General features: G+C 40.8%; 1 protein-coding gene across 1 annotated transcript; it reads left to right on the top strand.

Annotated features, from left to right (window-relative positions):
* Nucleotides 1-1,112: 1,112 nt before the first annotated feature.
* On the top strand, nucleotides 1,113-15,067 carry LOC306647135 (serine protease 46-like; the record flags this gene model as incomplete). Its single annotated transcript, XM_079116153.1, has 5 exons — nucleotides 1,113-1,128; nucleotides 1,845-2,029; nucleotides 2,204-2,456; nucleotides 3,201-3,364; nucleotides 14,909-15,067. The coding sequence occupies 5 exons, from the start codon at nucleotides 1,113-1,115 to the stop codon at nucleotides 15,065-15,067; spliced, it is 777 nt and encodes a 258-aa protein (XP_078972279.1).

Consider the following 15,067-nt stretch of genomic DNA (forward strand, 5'->3'; position numbering starts at 1 on the left):
ACCTGCACCAGCCATGTGATTCGATGTTGGGCCAGTTCCTATTTTCAGGGTGACGATGAGCACATGAGGGAAAAAAATGGGGGAGGACACTAACATCCATGGAACAGATGAGCTTGTTTGGAAGGATCAGGACCTGTTATGATGGCAGTGTGCCAAGTAAGTGCCCACTCACTCTACATGGGCACTGGTGAGATGGCTCATCTTGCAGCACCCATGTCCTGGGGACACCATTCCACAGAAGGGAACAGAGACCTTTACAGCTCAAGAGTCGTGGAGCCAGGATTCAATACCAGGTTTCAGGTGACACCAGGATTGAACAGACTCTTTGGGAGTGAAACATTTGACCACAAGTGACAGAGGACCTCTGGGCTCTTATCCTCAGAGACTACCACTTTAGTCTGCTTGCTGACTTTATGGAGATGGAGGTCACAAGGTCAATACATGTCTTCTGTTGACCAGTGTGAGTGTGAAAAACCACATAGAGTCCTGTTTAAAAGTGTCTGTGCTCTGACTCTGGACCTCCAAGATGGGATGGAAGACAAGGTTTGTAATGGGATCTGTTTGAGCAATTGTCTGCTGGGTATGGACTGGCAGTGTTGTGCCTGGGACAAGCTTGATTTATGACATCTTACACCCCCAAGTAATCCATCATGGCTACCCCCAGATTTGTCTCCTGTAGCTGGTGTTGGTATCCATCTCGAGGACAAATCCTGTAAATTCTGCGTGAGGATTTGGGGACAGAGGTTGAGGTCATCTTAGTCCTGGACAGGAGTTCTAAGGAGTGCTGTTCTTTGAGACCTAAGAGCCTGCTGAGCGCAGGGAGCACTGAGGCAAAGGCCAGCCCTGCCACCTAGAGCTGTCACTGTGTTAGTGATGAAGTTCTTCCTGCAGAACTCTGGCTCTGTGGACTCTTTATGAGAAAGGAAAGGGCAAGTTTCTGGAAGATCTCTCCTTCCTCCCGATGTGAAACAGTCTTGATTGGGGCAGGCTGTAATTGGAGACAAAAAGCTATAGTTGTAAACCACCACAGTGTAGGATAAGGACCAGAAACGTGGCTCCTCCTATAGGAGACAGAAAATAGGACAGTCAGTGGAAAAGGGACATGGACAAAAATGGAGCAGCGAGCAGGTAAGATAAGACAGTACTCTGTGGAGTGGTCTTGGGGGCTCACGGAGTGCCTGTAGATCCCTATGGAAGGTTAAGGGTAAAAGCATTCAGTCATGGAAGTCAGTGGCAAGGGAACTGTCCATTTACCTTGGTAGCAGGAGCCTGGTGTACACAGTATGAAGGACCAAACATCAATGGTCTATGTATTAGTTGGCTTTGAGTTACTATAAGGAAATACCTGAGACAACCTACTTAAGTGAAGAGGTTTATTTAGCTTGCAGTTTAAGAAGTCACACTTCCAGATTGTAGTCCAGGTCAAGGTGAGCTGGAGTTTTCAATACAACATTACCGTCTGCTTCTTTTTGGCTACAACTGACAGGCAACCCTGCCCACTGGCGCCCCATCATGTGCCCGCTGGCTGACAGCAGACCTCTCTGATGAGTCTTTTTCCCCTTCACTTCCCGAGTCATTTGTTCACATGAGCTATGTGCAAGTGTGAGTCCTGGGGTGATGACTCAAAAGAAGCCCTGGAAGGGTTGTCTAGTCCCCATTGTTTGGGGGTTTTCTTTATAATGTGGAACACCTGCTGCCTTTTGGCCTTTGGTTGCCAGTTTTGAGGTGATGGGAAAGGCCCCTCCCCACACGTGCATATGGCAGTGGCTGCTTTTTTCACAGCCTTCTGCATCCAGGGGTGTGAGGGCTGCCCTTTGCTGCCCCCTCTCCACCTCTTTCCTTAGGGCTCTGGTTCCAGACCTGCGGTCAAACCAACATTTCCTGCAGGGTGGAGAAAGGAAAGCTGGTGGAGGTGGGCAAGTGGCCATGGCAAGTGAGCATCCTGTTCCTGGGAGTGTACATCTGCAGTGGCTCCCTCATCCACCAACAGTGGATCCTCACAGCTGCACACTGCCTGCAGAGGTCAGTTGTGGGCGCCACCCGGGTCCAGGATTTGGCCTTCTGTTCTGGGGAACCCTGGTGAATTTGGGGATCTGGGATTAGGGGGTCTGGCTGAGTGGCCTCAGGCTTAGCTTCTGTCTCTCCAACTATGCATGGTCTTGCTGTAGCCATCTGCCTCCTAACCTGGCCCTACAGATCTGAGGACCCCACACAGTACTCTGTGAAGGTAGGAGTCCAGCACCGCCCAGACAACACCACCCGGTTACTGATCTCTCGCATCGTGATCCATGAAAATTACAGCAATCTCTTGTCCCAGGACATCGCCCTCCTGAAGCTCAAAGATGCTATCTTCTGGTCCCCCCTCGTCCAGCCCATCTGCCTACCTACTGTCCATTCTAAGCTGATCCTCGGCTCCCTGTGCTGGACCATTGGGTGGGGACGCCTACGGAATACAGGTGAGTGCAGGTGAGAGAGGTCCCTAGACACACAAACCCCATCATGGGCTCATCTGTTCATTTCTTTATTTACTCAGTCACTGTCTGCTAACATTTCCTGAGCACCTACTATGTCATGTACTATCCTGACTCCTTGATACAAAGACATACACAGTATTCTAGTAAAAAAAAAAGACAAGTGGCCTGCATGAACCTCGGTCCAAATCCAATGTCATTTCCTTACCCAGCAGCATTGCAGGAAGTTAATTCTTGGCTGCAAATGGGGTTCTGTGTCTGCAGGTCTCTGGATCCTTGATCTCAAGAGGTCCTGAGTTCTTGAGGAGGCCTTTTTAGTTATAGGTGCCCTGGTTATCTTGAGATACCCATAATTCCCAGAGGTCTGACCCCACCTTGGTGCTATCTGAAGTTGAGCATCTGGGAGCCTTCATTGGGTCCTGCCTTTCAGGAGCATCTCACCTGAGCTTGTCAGGTGGCCATAAGACCAGAGTTCACCCTCACAGAAACTGAATTGTTGAGGAAGTCTCTCAGTGCCTGGTTGTCATTCCAAGCCCCTAGAGAATCTTTTGCTTAATTTTCTTTATGAGTTAGGACCTTTTCAATGGTCAGGTTTGGAGTTGAGGCCTTTGTAGATTGCCAACCCAGGAAATGGCCTGCTTCTTACAGTAGTGAACACTGACAGTTCTGAGCTATAAACATACCAAAAAGTTGAGGTGATGACAAGGCAAGGTCTCTCTCTCTTCTCAGTGACCCCAAAGTCCCCCTATAGTCTTCAGGAGGTGGCTGTCAGGATCATACACAATAATATCTGCAATCAACAGTACCGGTTCATCCTTTCCAAGGACCAGAAGCAGTTCGTTGGGGATGACATGCTGTGTGCCGGCTCAGAATTGGGCTCAGACACTTGCCAGGTGTGCAATGTGTGGATGGGGCAGGGAGGCGGCTTTCTGGGGTCATGCCTTCCTTACCACTTGGCCCTGGGAGACTTAATAAAAACCTCCTTCCACTGAGCTTCAGTTTCCCAGTTCATAAATTGAGGCGCCCTGCCCACAATGACAGCAACTATGGTAGTACTTCTCGGGTCATTTTAATGCTTCTCAATATCAGCCACGTGCCCAGATCTGGGCAAGTGCTTACAGAGCTTGATTTGCATAAATGGCTTCATTTTGTAATCATGCTTCTGCGACTGGCATCTTCTAGTCACTAGTGTTTCGAGATGTAGGCATCTTGTTCTATGTAGCCCTAAATCATTAATTAACAGCTTGACAATAGTCTGAACCTATTCATTTTATTTTTAAAGAGATTGGGGGAGTTTCCAGTGCTTTCATATCACAAACTCTCCCCATTTACAAGTCCAGAATTTCCCAAAAAGATGCATCTTGCTATCTTGCATGGAAGGTGAGGGATCATAGATTGAATTAACTTTCATGTTAATTCCGATTACCAAATTATTTTCCAAAGTGATTCTTTGGAAAGAATAGGACATATAGTCTTTCAGCAGTGTTTGAGTTCCCTTGCTCCATATCTTTGCCAGCTTTGAGTATCATCAGACTCTAAAGTGTTTTCCTTTATGATGGATGAGAAATGGTACCCGTTGTGAATGTCCACAATTCCCAGTGCAATTGTGCACCTTTTCTGCGTATTCACTCTTCAGGATTCCTCTTCTAATAATTGCTTACCCATATACTTTGTACACGTTTCTTCTTGTCTTTTTAGCTTTTATATTGTGGATGCAATTCTATATCCATGATGTATACAGCAAATACCTTCGGCCAGCTTTCTATTTATCTTTTCACTTTTAATGCTGTCCTTTGCTGAAAAGTCATTTAGATTCTGTTTTAGTAAAATACATCATATTTTCCTTTCTGGTTTATGCTTTTTGTGTCTTATTTAAGAAATCTTCCTTTTCCTGAGGTTCACTCTATATTTTGTTCCTAAAAGTTTGGAAATTTTGGTTTCCACATTTTGAATGCATGTGGCATTCATTTATGTGAATGGTGGAAGGTAGGGATCTATTTTCATTTATTTCCTCATGTGGACTATCAATTATCCAAGAGGTAATCATTGAAAAAAAAAACAAAACTTTTTCCTGCACTGACTGTAACCTCTCTCATATATCAATCTTTTACAGATCAGGGGCTAACTTTGTGAGTTTATCTACATAATTTACTTTTGGTCTTTTTGTCTTTCTTTCTAATACTAGTGTCTTAGGTTATAAATTTACCTCTAAGTATTGCTTTAGCTTTGTGCTATGAATCTTGATATCTAGCCCTTTTTTGATTTCCATAATTTCCCAGTAGTCATAAAATTAGTTCTACCATAGTGTCAGTTTTGTGGAACACACTGAAACTTCTTGGCTTATATTTTTTATGTTTATTTCATTATTTTCCATTTCTATTAACTTTTCTGCTTCCTTTGGGTGTTATTTAGTTTTCTTTGTATATCTTCTTGAACAGAATGGTTCTTTTGCTCTGGTTTTGTATTTGATGTAACTATGATCACAAAATTGCCCTTAATTTGAACTTTGAGTTCATCTCTTAATTTTTGTACTGTGGTGATTCCATCATCTCTACTTTATTTTAAAATATATTTTATGATTTGGAAAGAAAGGCATACATTTTGTTTTTTAAAAAAAGAAATACTGGGCTGGGGTTGTGGCTCAATGGTAAAGCACGTGCCTAGCATGTGTCAGGCACTGAGTTTGATTCTCAGCAACACATATAAATAAAGGTTCATCAACAACTAAAAAAATATATATATATATAAAGTTTTAAAAAAAGAAATACCTAACTGTAAATTAGATTTTCCTGTAATCAAACTACCTTGAAAATTCCACTTAAAATTGCTAATTTTGTATCCCTAACACTACTCTCTGTACATAAATATCCTAAATAAGTCTTTTTTCTGGTTTTGACTTTTAACAAAACGTAAGTGTGTAGTTTTATTCCCCTACTTTTAAATTTTCACTTAAAATATATCTTGGATTTCTTTCCATGTCAATGTGTTTAAATATATTCCAGTCTCCTTAATTACTGAACAATAATTCTTATTATTGGCTACATCATAATCTACTTAACCATTCTCCTGTTGATAGACATTTGAGCTCATTTCAATTTTTTTCTTAACTGTAGAGTAAATATCTTCATTCAGGTATCTTTTCACATTTGTTAGCAGAAATTTTTAGATTTATTAGTAGATCTTGACAAATAAGCTTCCCCAAAGATTTAATTCATTTGTATTAACACCAGCAGCAGATGAACGATAGTTCCCCACATCATCACTAGCACTCAGCATTGTCTTTAGCTTTTTTCTGTTCAAGATCAAATCCAGCACCTCATTTATGCTGTTTTAGTCAACTTCTGTGTCCTTGTGGCCGAAATACCTGACAAGAACAACTTAGAGGAGGGAGATTTTATTTGGGGCTCATGGTTTCAGAGGTCTCAATCCATAGCTAGCCCACCTGATTGCTTTGGGACCACGATGAGGCAGCACGTCATGGGGGAAGGGCCTGTGGAGGAAAGTTGCTCAGCCTGTGGTGGAGTCAGGAAGGAGAGGGAGAGAGAGGGAGAGGAAGGAAAGGACTACAGGAAGAGTAATCCTCTTGGGGCATGGCCCCCAGTGACCTACCTCCTCCAATCATGCCCCACCTGTTTATAGTTGTCCCTTAGTTCATTCAAACAAGGACGCACTGAGGCTGGGGATGTGACTCAGTGGTAGAGTACTTGCCCAGCAGGCTGTGGGTTCAATCCCTAGTACCACAAAAAAATCAAACAAGCTAGGATGAACTAAGGAGGTTATAGTTTTTATAATCCAATCATTTTGCCTCTGGATAGTTCTGCATTAACAGAAGCTTTTGGGGGACACCTTATATCCAAACCATAACACATGCTAAGCAAGAGCTACACCTCAGTCCTATTTCATCTTCTGTTCTTTGGGTGGAGTAAAATTTTTATTTCATTTTGGCATTAATTTTACGAAATTGAATCTGCTCTAGGCATGCATAGGAGCATGCGTGGACATGAAGGGTTGGATTCGGCTTTCGACAGGTCTTTCTCTGCTTACTCTCCTGTGGCTTTAACCTTGGTAGTTTCAGAAGACAAGGTTAGCAGGACTGGATTGGAGGAGGGGAGCTGAAGTGGGGAAAGGAGAGCATGGTGCTTTCTTCTCCCTCCCTAAGCTTCTTTCGGGCCAGAGCCCCAGATGGCAGTGGGCAAAAGTTTTACTTTACATCAAACCCAACATTGTGATTATTACATGGAAGTGGAGGTTCTGATTTCTGAATTGAGATATCACAGCTCTTATGATCACATTAATCCTAATGAGCAAACATTTCTGGTTCTGCCCACCCAGGATCAAGGAAAGAACTCTCCTTCTAAATAAAATTTAAAGGGATAAAGGGAGTTCAAATAAAATAATCACTTTGTCCAATATACCATTTCACATTTCCTTGCCCTTTTCCCCTATTCTCATATTGAACTCCTTTTGTTTCTACTGGGTTATAAAAACTCTGGATATTGGGGCTGGGGAGATAGCTCAGTCAGTAGAGTGCTTGCCTTGCAAGCACAAGGCCCTGGGTTCAATCCCCAGCACTGCAAGAAAAAAAAAAAAAAAAAAAAAACTCTGGATATTATATTTTATGATAATTAATGGCAAAGGAGCAATGTTTTTCAACTTAATTTCAAGTGCTTCATAAACATTTATATTTTTGTGAATATGTATATGTACATACGGATAGAGACTATAAAACAAATATGGTGAAATATTGGCAATTAGTGAACCAGGGTAGAAATAGTATATTTGTGACTTTTCTGTAAATCTCAAATTATTTCAAATTTAAAAGTTACCAAAAAACTTTGGGTTATGGAAATTTCAACCTTTGTAAAATGCTCTACAATATTTTACCCTTTCTGTTCTATGTGAGTTTTTCCCCATGCAATTATGTAAATTTTTATTTTATATTTATCATTTCCTTTGATGAGTTTATTTTGTTCTGTGTTTAGAAATATCTTTTGTACCCGAGTATAAAATTATTTTCTCATTATGTTTTAATTCATTTCTTTAAATACTTTAATTTTTATTTATCTGGAAGGTTGAGAGAAAGAATCCAGCTTTATTTTTCTTCAAATGGGTAGCCAGTTATTAAAACATCTTTCATTGAATATTAGTGTTTTTTAGGCAATGATTTAGAAATGTTCCCTTTATTATATTCTGAATTCACATCTCATTTTGGTTTATTTTTTTCCCTTATAGCCTCATCCCTACGCCACCACCAATTTTAAAAAATATTGTAGTAACTTTATAATTATTTTTGTTTGTGGTATGGCAGAGACTCCTTAATTATTCTTCATTTAAAGAATTTGTCTGGGTCTGGACACCCTGATGCATGCCTGTAATCCCAGCGGCTTGGGAGGCTGAGACAGGAGGATCTCGAGTTCAAAGGCAGCCTCAGCAACTTAGGCTGTAAACAAGTCAGTGAGACCTTGTCTCTAAATAGAATACAAAAAAAGGGTTGAGGATGTGGCTTAGTGGTTGAGCATCCATCCCCGTTTCCAATCCCTGGTACTAAAAAAAGAAAAAAAAAAAAAGGAATTTTTTCCTGTTTGTTCTAATTAAACAATCTTAGAATAACATCAAAAAGAAAATTACCTGGGAACTTTTTGTGGAATTTAATAGATTAATTGGGGGCAAACTGACTATTTATTTTCCCCATGTGTCCCTAGAGCAAGAGTGTGTAGCTTTTTTCATATTCTTACTGCATGCTGCTTATTTCTAGTTATTATATAGTATGCCCTTATTATGAGCAGTGTGTTTTCTTTCATTGCATTTTGTTTACATTAATTTTTTTGTGTGTATTTACTTAGTAATAAACAACCTTCCTGGATCTAGTTGATTTTCCTTAATTTTGTAGGCCCAGAGACATATCTGCAAATGATGCTGAATTTGCCTCCTTTTTTTCAATGTGTATGCCTCTTCATTCTTTTTCTTGCCTAATCGCAATATCCAGAACTCTATTCCAGAACCATTGTCTTCCAGGAGTCATTGTGTCATTTAATTTTAGGTAGGTCTCTTGCAAACCTACCTAAAGCATAAAGGTGGATGCTATTTTTTCAAAACACCTGAGGACTGTCCTTGTTTTATGGTTTTGTCCTCACCTTGAATTTGGAGTTGATTTTTTTCCCTCTTCAATCCACTTCTCTCCTTTAGTGGTTTAGAAGTTACACACGTATATTTCATTCTGCCACTGGTCACCTGCTGCGGTTTGGATATATAGTCTGTGTTCCCCAAAAGTTCGTCATGTTGGTAACTTGGTTCTCAGGGTGAAACTACTGGGAGACAGTGAAAACTTTGGGAGGTGGGACCTGATGGCAGGATCTTAGGTCACTGAACACATTCTCTTGGAAGGTGGTTCTCATGCAACCACTTGAGTTCTTTAAGAGGTTGTTAGAAGAGGAGCAAACCCGCCCTGGTTTGAGAGGTGATCACTTGCCTGACATAAACTTCCACCATTGCCATCTGCCGTGGACCCTGGGACCCTCACCAGAACTAAGTCAATGTAGGCACCATGCTTTTGAACCTCTAGAACTGTAAGTTAAAAAAAAAAAAAAAAAAAAAAAAGCACATTTTCTTCACACTTAATCTGTGTCAACTATTTCATTGTAGTAACAAAAAGCTGACTAATACATCATTCTATATTTTTACACATACATATTTAAAATTGAATTAACATCAATGCCCATAGCCTGTTCTTAGTGGGGCCAGAAACTTCCTGACTGAACTCTTATCACATTTGAGTTTTCAGTGGACACTCTAGAGCTTTCCTGGCCTGCAATTCAGTAGTGATTCATGTTTCTGTGGTTTTTACTTTCTTATTTTCTTTTTTCTTTCTTTGAGTACCTCTCCCCCAAACCTCCTGCAACCACGGTCTTGCTCTTGATTGTCACTGACCTTCACAGAAGTGTTCTCACACCTTACCAAAAAGCATTTTGATAAATTGTCCTCTGTTGAGGACAGGACTGTTCCTTTCTGCTGCACTATGGCGCTTTACTTCAGGAGTAAATCTTCTACTCTGTCAATGCGTTTTCTGCAGCCTTCAAGATGGCAGCATGCTCTAACCCCAGGGACTGGGCGTGTTCCTCATGCCCGTTCAACTTGTGTTCCAGGATCACCCCTTCTTGGTCATGATGTGCTTTTGTTTTCATTCATCTGTCGAATTTAGATTTGTAATGTCATTTTTAGAACATGTTTGAAGAATTATACTTTTTGGCTTTGAAGTCCTTATTAATCTGAATATAAAAGACAGAAGTCATCTAGGATATAATACTGTTCTTTACGTAGAAATATATTTTTTTAACAAGTGAAAAAAGATGTCTCTTGGAATAAAGCTTTTTTTTTTTTTTTTTGGTACTGGGTATTTAAATCAGGGGTGCTAAACCACTGAGCTATATACCCAGCACTTTTTATTTTGAGACAAGTTCTCACTAAGTTGTTTAGGACCTCTATAAGTTGTTGAGTTTGGCCTCAAAGTTGCAATCCTCCTGCCTCAACCTCCTGAGTTGCTGGAATTACAGTCTTGTGCTACCACACCTGGCTGGAATAAAGGTTTATATGCTAAGATATGCTATAAAAATAGGGTTTTAATAGTTGACAAAATGTCTGCATAAAGAAACAAATACATAAACACATTCTTGTTATATGAAGGCAATATTAAAGGTATTCTCAGAAGTCTCAGTGAAACAACAGTATAGGTTTCTAGCTTTAACTTAGCTAGTATTGCACTTGATAAGACCATCTTAGGTTTCCTGACACACTAGAAAGCCTAATAGCTGGGTTTAATTTACTATATCCAATAGACACTGTGTGCTGGACCCTGGGATAATGTCAGGTCTAGGAAAAGTACTGGCCTCAGCAAACACGCAGCCCTGGGTAGCACAATCCACCAATCCATGCCAAATGATCTACATAACCTTTTTTTTCTTCCTCCAGTGAGACTAGCTCCACTTTGAGGTGGGTAAAGGAAATAATTATTCCCTTTTTTGAGTTAAAGAATCAGGGCTACATGTGCTTCACTTAAAAATTTTTGCCCATTTCTGAAACAATTGAAATAAAATAAATTATCTCCTTGGACAGTGGATAGAAGTTGCTTGTGAAACTTCATAGACCCAGCACCTTGGGAGGCTGAGGCAGGAGGGTCTCAAGTTCAATGCCAACCTGGACAACTTAGCAACACTGTGTAATGAAAAGGAATAGAGGTAGAGCTCAGTAGTACAGCATTTGCCTCGCATGTACAAAGCCCTGGGTGCGGCAACAATTGAAAAGAAAACAGACACACAGATATGTTTTCCTTTGAGGAGTAGTTCTTGGGCGATATTTTAAGTTGTTTTGCATGTAGTTATTGAGTTAGTCAGATTATTGCTTTAAATTAGCTTATATGAAATTATTCATTTCATCCTGAATTTAAATTCACAAAGAGGAAGTTGTGAACTAGAGATTCTGAGCAAGTGTATTTCCCCTAGCTGTGTTTCTAGTCTATTCTACTCAAACCACAAAGCATTCTCATTTCCTTCTCATTGTTCTCTTTCCTTGTTTTGTTAAGATGTACATGGCACATGTTGTTTTAAGAATAAACCATTGACTTCATTTCCCAAGTCAATGATTTTTCTAGACTTTTTGTGGTCTCTAATCCACTTAATTGCTTCCTTTTCAAATATCTTGAGCTGAATGTGCAGTGATAAATACTTGTTGATAATAACAGTTTTTTAATTATCTCTTATCTGACATTAAAAAATATTTTAGGGGAGCCAGGAGCCATTGGTGCACGCCTGTAATCCCAGTGGTTTGGGAGTCGGAGGCAGGAGGATTGAGAGTTCAAAGCCAGCCTCAGCAAAAGTGGGGCACTAATCAATTCAGTGAGACTCTGTCTCCAAATAAAATACAAAATAGGACTGGGGATGTGGCTCAGTGGAGGGCCTCTGAGTTCAATCCTCATTACCCACCAAAAAAATTTTTATGAGAGAGAGGAAGAGAGAGGAAAGAGGAAGGGAATGAGGACTGAAATAAAATTCCAGCCAAAAGAAACCCAAATACTATGCATAAATACAATATGCTAATTAAAAAATATATATTTTAGACAAGAACTAAACTTTGTCCACTTGAGGTCCATATCCCATGGGCTTTGCAATATGCAGTGTTCTTACATATCAACATTCTAATTATAGATTTTAATTCTGTTTGTAATTTAACATTTTGAAACTTATTTTCCTCTGATGGAGATGTTCATATTTTGTAACTGAGTTCCGGTTTTATTTCGCTGTGGTAAGAGGTTGTCCAAATATGATGCCTGCCTGTCAGTCTGTCTCTCTTCTATTCTCTCTGTGCTTTACTTTTTTTGGGGGGCCCCTAGGATCCCGGGGATCATATCATCAGACCAAGGGCCCCCATACTGTAGTTGTTGGGCTTGATGATTACAGGCTTGATTTTCTCCTTCAACTTCTCTCAGAAGTCCTCTCTCTACCCAGATCTATTTAACACGTGTCCTTATAGGCATCTGCAGCTTTGAACAATATTGTTGCTAAATACCATTGCATAAATGATATCGTGCTACATATCACCTCTATAATTTATTGAGGAATCTTAAGTTGTTAGGATATTTACATTTAAATAGTTTCTTTTTTTTTTTTTTTGCAGGGCTGGGAATTGAACCCAGGGCCTCATGCTTTCGAGGCAAGCACTCTACAAACTGAGCTATAATCCCAGCCCTTAAATGGTTTTATTCTTTGAAATCATCACCCTGCCCCCCACCACATGCCTGATGTCAGTCAAATCTTCCTTCCTCACCCAAACATCATTTTGAGCAGAGTTCATAATTTTTAGTCACTCTCAGCTACTAAAAACCTGTCCTATTAAAAGTCCTAATTGATTAAAGAATTGATTTTTTGAAACCTCACTTATGCACCCCCATCTGCTTCCTCTGATGTGGACCCTGCTTCACCCAGAGGCCAGGGAGATGTATTTCCTGGCCTCTCTCTCCTGTGACTCTCTTTTCTGCTTGACATTTTCACCAGTTCCTCAGTATGCTAAAAACTGACCTCTTATTGGTGGAGAGTAAACACCCCATCTATCTTCTATGGTATTTGGTGTCCTTCACCAAAGATAGCTTTTTTTTTTTTTCTTTATATCTTTATTTTGCTTACTTATTTTAAAATTACGTGGTGCTGAGGATCAAACCCAGGGCCTCACACATGCTGGGCAAGCTCTCTAACCACTGAGCCACAACTTCAGCCCAAAAGCTTTCATTCTGACATAATTGAGCAGAACAATTTCCCCCTCTTTAGGTTTGTGGGTTTTAAAACTTATTTTTTAACAAAAAATATGTATCTATCTACATTTATGTACATATACATATTTGTGCCTTTCTTGCACCCAATATATGTAATGTGATTCACCTCAATACAAGGCCCATATGGTTTTTCTTTGTTGTTGGATACTGGGATTGAAGCCAGGAGCACTTTACCACTGAGCCACATCACCAGCCCTTTTATTTTTTATCTTGGGACAGGCTAGGCTGCTGAGGGCCTGTATAGTTACCAAGGCCAGCCTCAAATTTTCGATCTTCCTGCCGCAGTCCTCCTGAATCCTCTGGGAGGATAGGCTGCACCACTGTGCCTGGTTTCATGTTTAGTCAGGTGTATCTATTTTATTTTTCACATTAGAGTTTTGATTCCTCTGGGGTATGTTTTGTAGGATCCAGCTTTTGTTTTTCTGCTCCATCCGGTGAGCCATTTCTCCACCATCTACTGCAGAGTCCTCCTTTCCCAGTAGACCTGATACCTTCTGTAACCGCCGTGTCCGGTCCCCCTCATTGCATCCACAATCGGGGCATGGGCTCTCCGTTGTCCCATAGGTCTATTTTTATGTTTACATGTTTCTATAATTATAAACTTTGAACTATAGCTGTCTGGTTGATGAAAGCTTCCCCCAACCTGACTCCCCAATTTTCTCCTCTTTCTCAAAACTGTCATATAATTTATGGACTATTATACTTCAATATCATTTCAGAATCAGATTGTCAAGTTCCTGAAAAATTCCTGCTCTTATTTCAATTGAAATTGCTTAATTTTTAGAGATGAAATAAGAATCGACACATCATTTTTAATTGGTGTTACTCTATATTGAATATAAACAAAATAATATTTCTAAAATATATGTGAAGAATAAAGAATAAAACAACCAGCATCCATTCATCTACCAAGCCTAAGATATGCAGTATTTGAAGGAGCCAGGATGTTCTTTAGGTTGTTACTTGAGAGATGGCTTGAAGAGTAGGTTCCTTGAGACAGAATCTCGACAGAATCTGCCAGGTACCTGGGGGAATGACCAACCTAGAACTACTTTTGGTGACATCCACTCTCAGCTAGGTTTTTTGAATCATCCAGATAGTGTGAACTCTGGTGCTACGTTCACCCAAGGGGCGCATTTCCAGTTCATCCTTCCTCTGAGGCTATGGTCCTTTGTGGAGCATGGTTTTTTGCAAGCCCTCTTCTCCCATGTACCCCTCCTGGGGCAGGCTCTCTTTTATGCCTTTCCTGCACCCAAGGACAAGGCTATAAAACTGCAGCCTCACTGAGTTTGGGGGCAAAAGCCGGCCTCTGGGCTCTACTGACCCCTCTGGGCTCCAGCCCTCACTTAGGTTTTGGGCTCTGAAGAGTCTTCACTTTCTTGTCACTTCATTTTTGTATTACAAATGATAATTTAAAAAAATCTCACTGTTTTAGTTTACAATCCAGCAAGAAAGTTCATTAAGTATCTTGCCCTCCATACTACAGAGAGCCAGATTCTGAGTGGACAATTTTTTACATCATTTGTCTCATCTGTGAAGAGTGGCATATCGTGCACTAATGCACGTCTTCTTTTGTGGTCTTAGGCATATCTGTACTATATTTTCCTTAAGTGTCTCATGTAGTCTTTTTAGACTATGTCCAGTAAATCTTGGTTTGCATTACATTTAAAAATGAGCTGTTTTTCCCCCACATTATAGTAGAATGCAAAGAAAGTTTTAAAAAATCCTAGGAAACCCACCATTACCAGTAATTACAGGTCTTACCTTTTGACATATGTACTTGTAACATTCTTCTTACCTATGCACCCATTTTTGCACAAAAAGTGGGGAGCTGGTTTGCATTTCAAAGAGCTCACTCTGTGAGCAGGATTGTTGGGAAGAAGGTCAATGAGGACACTTTGGAGATCCACCAGGGTTAAAGGGGAAGCTACTGGGACTAATAGAGAGTTAGCAGGGTCATGCTAAAGGACAATGGAGAGGCCAGTGTAGAACTCCTGTGTCCTAGAGCAGGTTCATAGCCAAGTTTCATCTTGGGGGGGACAGCACAAGCCTACTCCAATTCATGCTGCTCAGGGGGCCTCCTGCTGCCATCTCAGGCCTCTTTTCCTTTGCTCTGCAGGAGAACTCTGGCGGCTCCCTTGCCTGCCAAGTAAACAACACCTGGATCCAGATGGGGGTGGTGAGCTGGAGCTATCGATGTGGTGGGCGCCAACGCTACCCGGGCATCGACACAGCAACCCTCCCACTTCACCCGCTGGATCAAGAAGCAGATCGCTGA

Source organism: Sciurus vulgaris, assembly GCF_902686455.1.
Source record: "Sciurus vulgaris genome assembly, chromosome: 16".
Classification (NCBI taxonomy): Eukaryota; Metazoa; Chordata; class Mammalia; order Rodentia; family Sciuridae; genus Sciurus; species Sciurus vulgaris.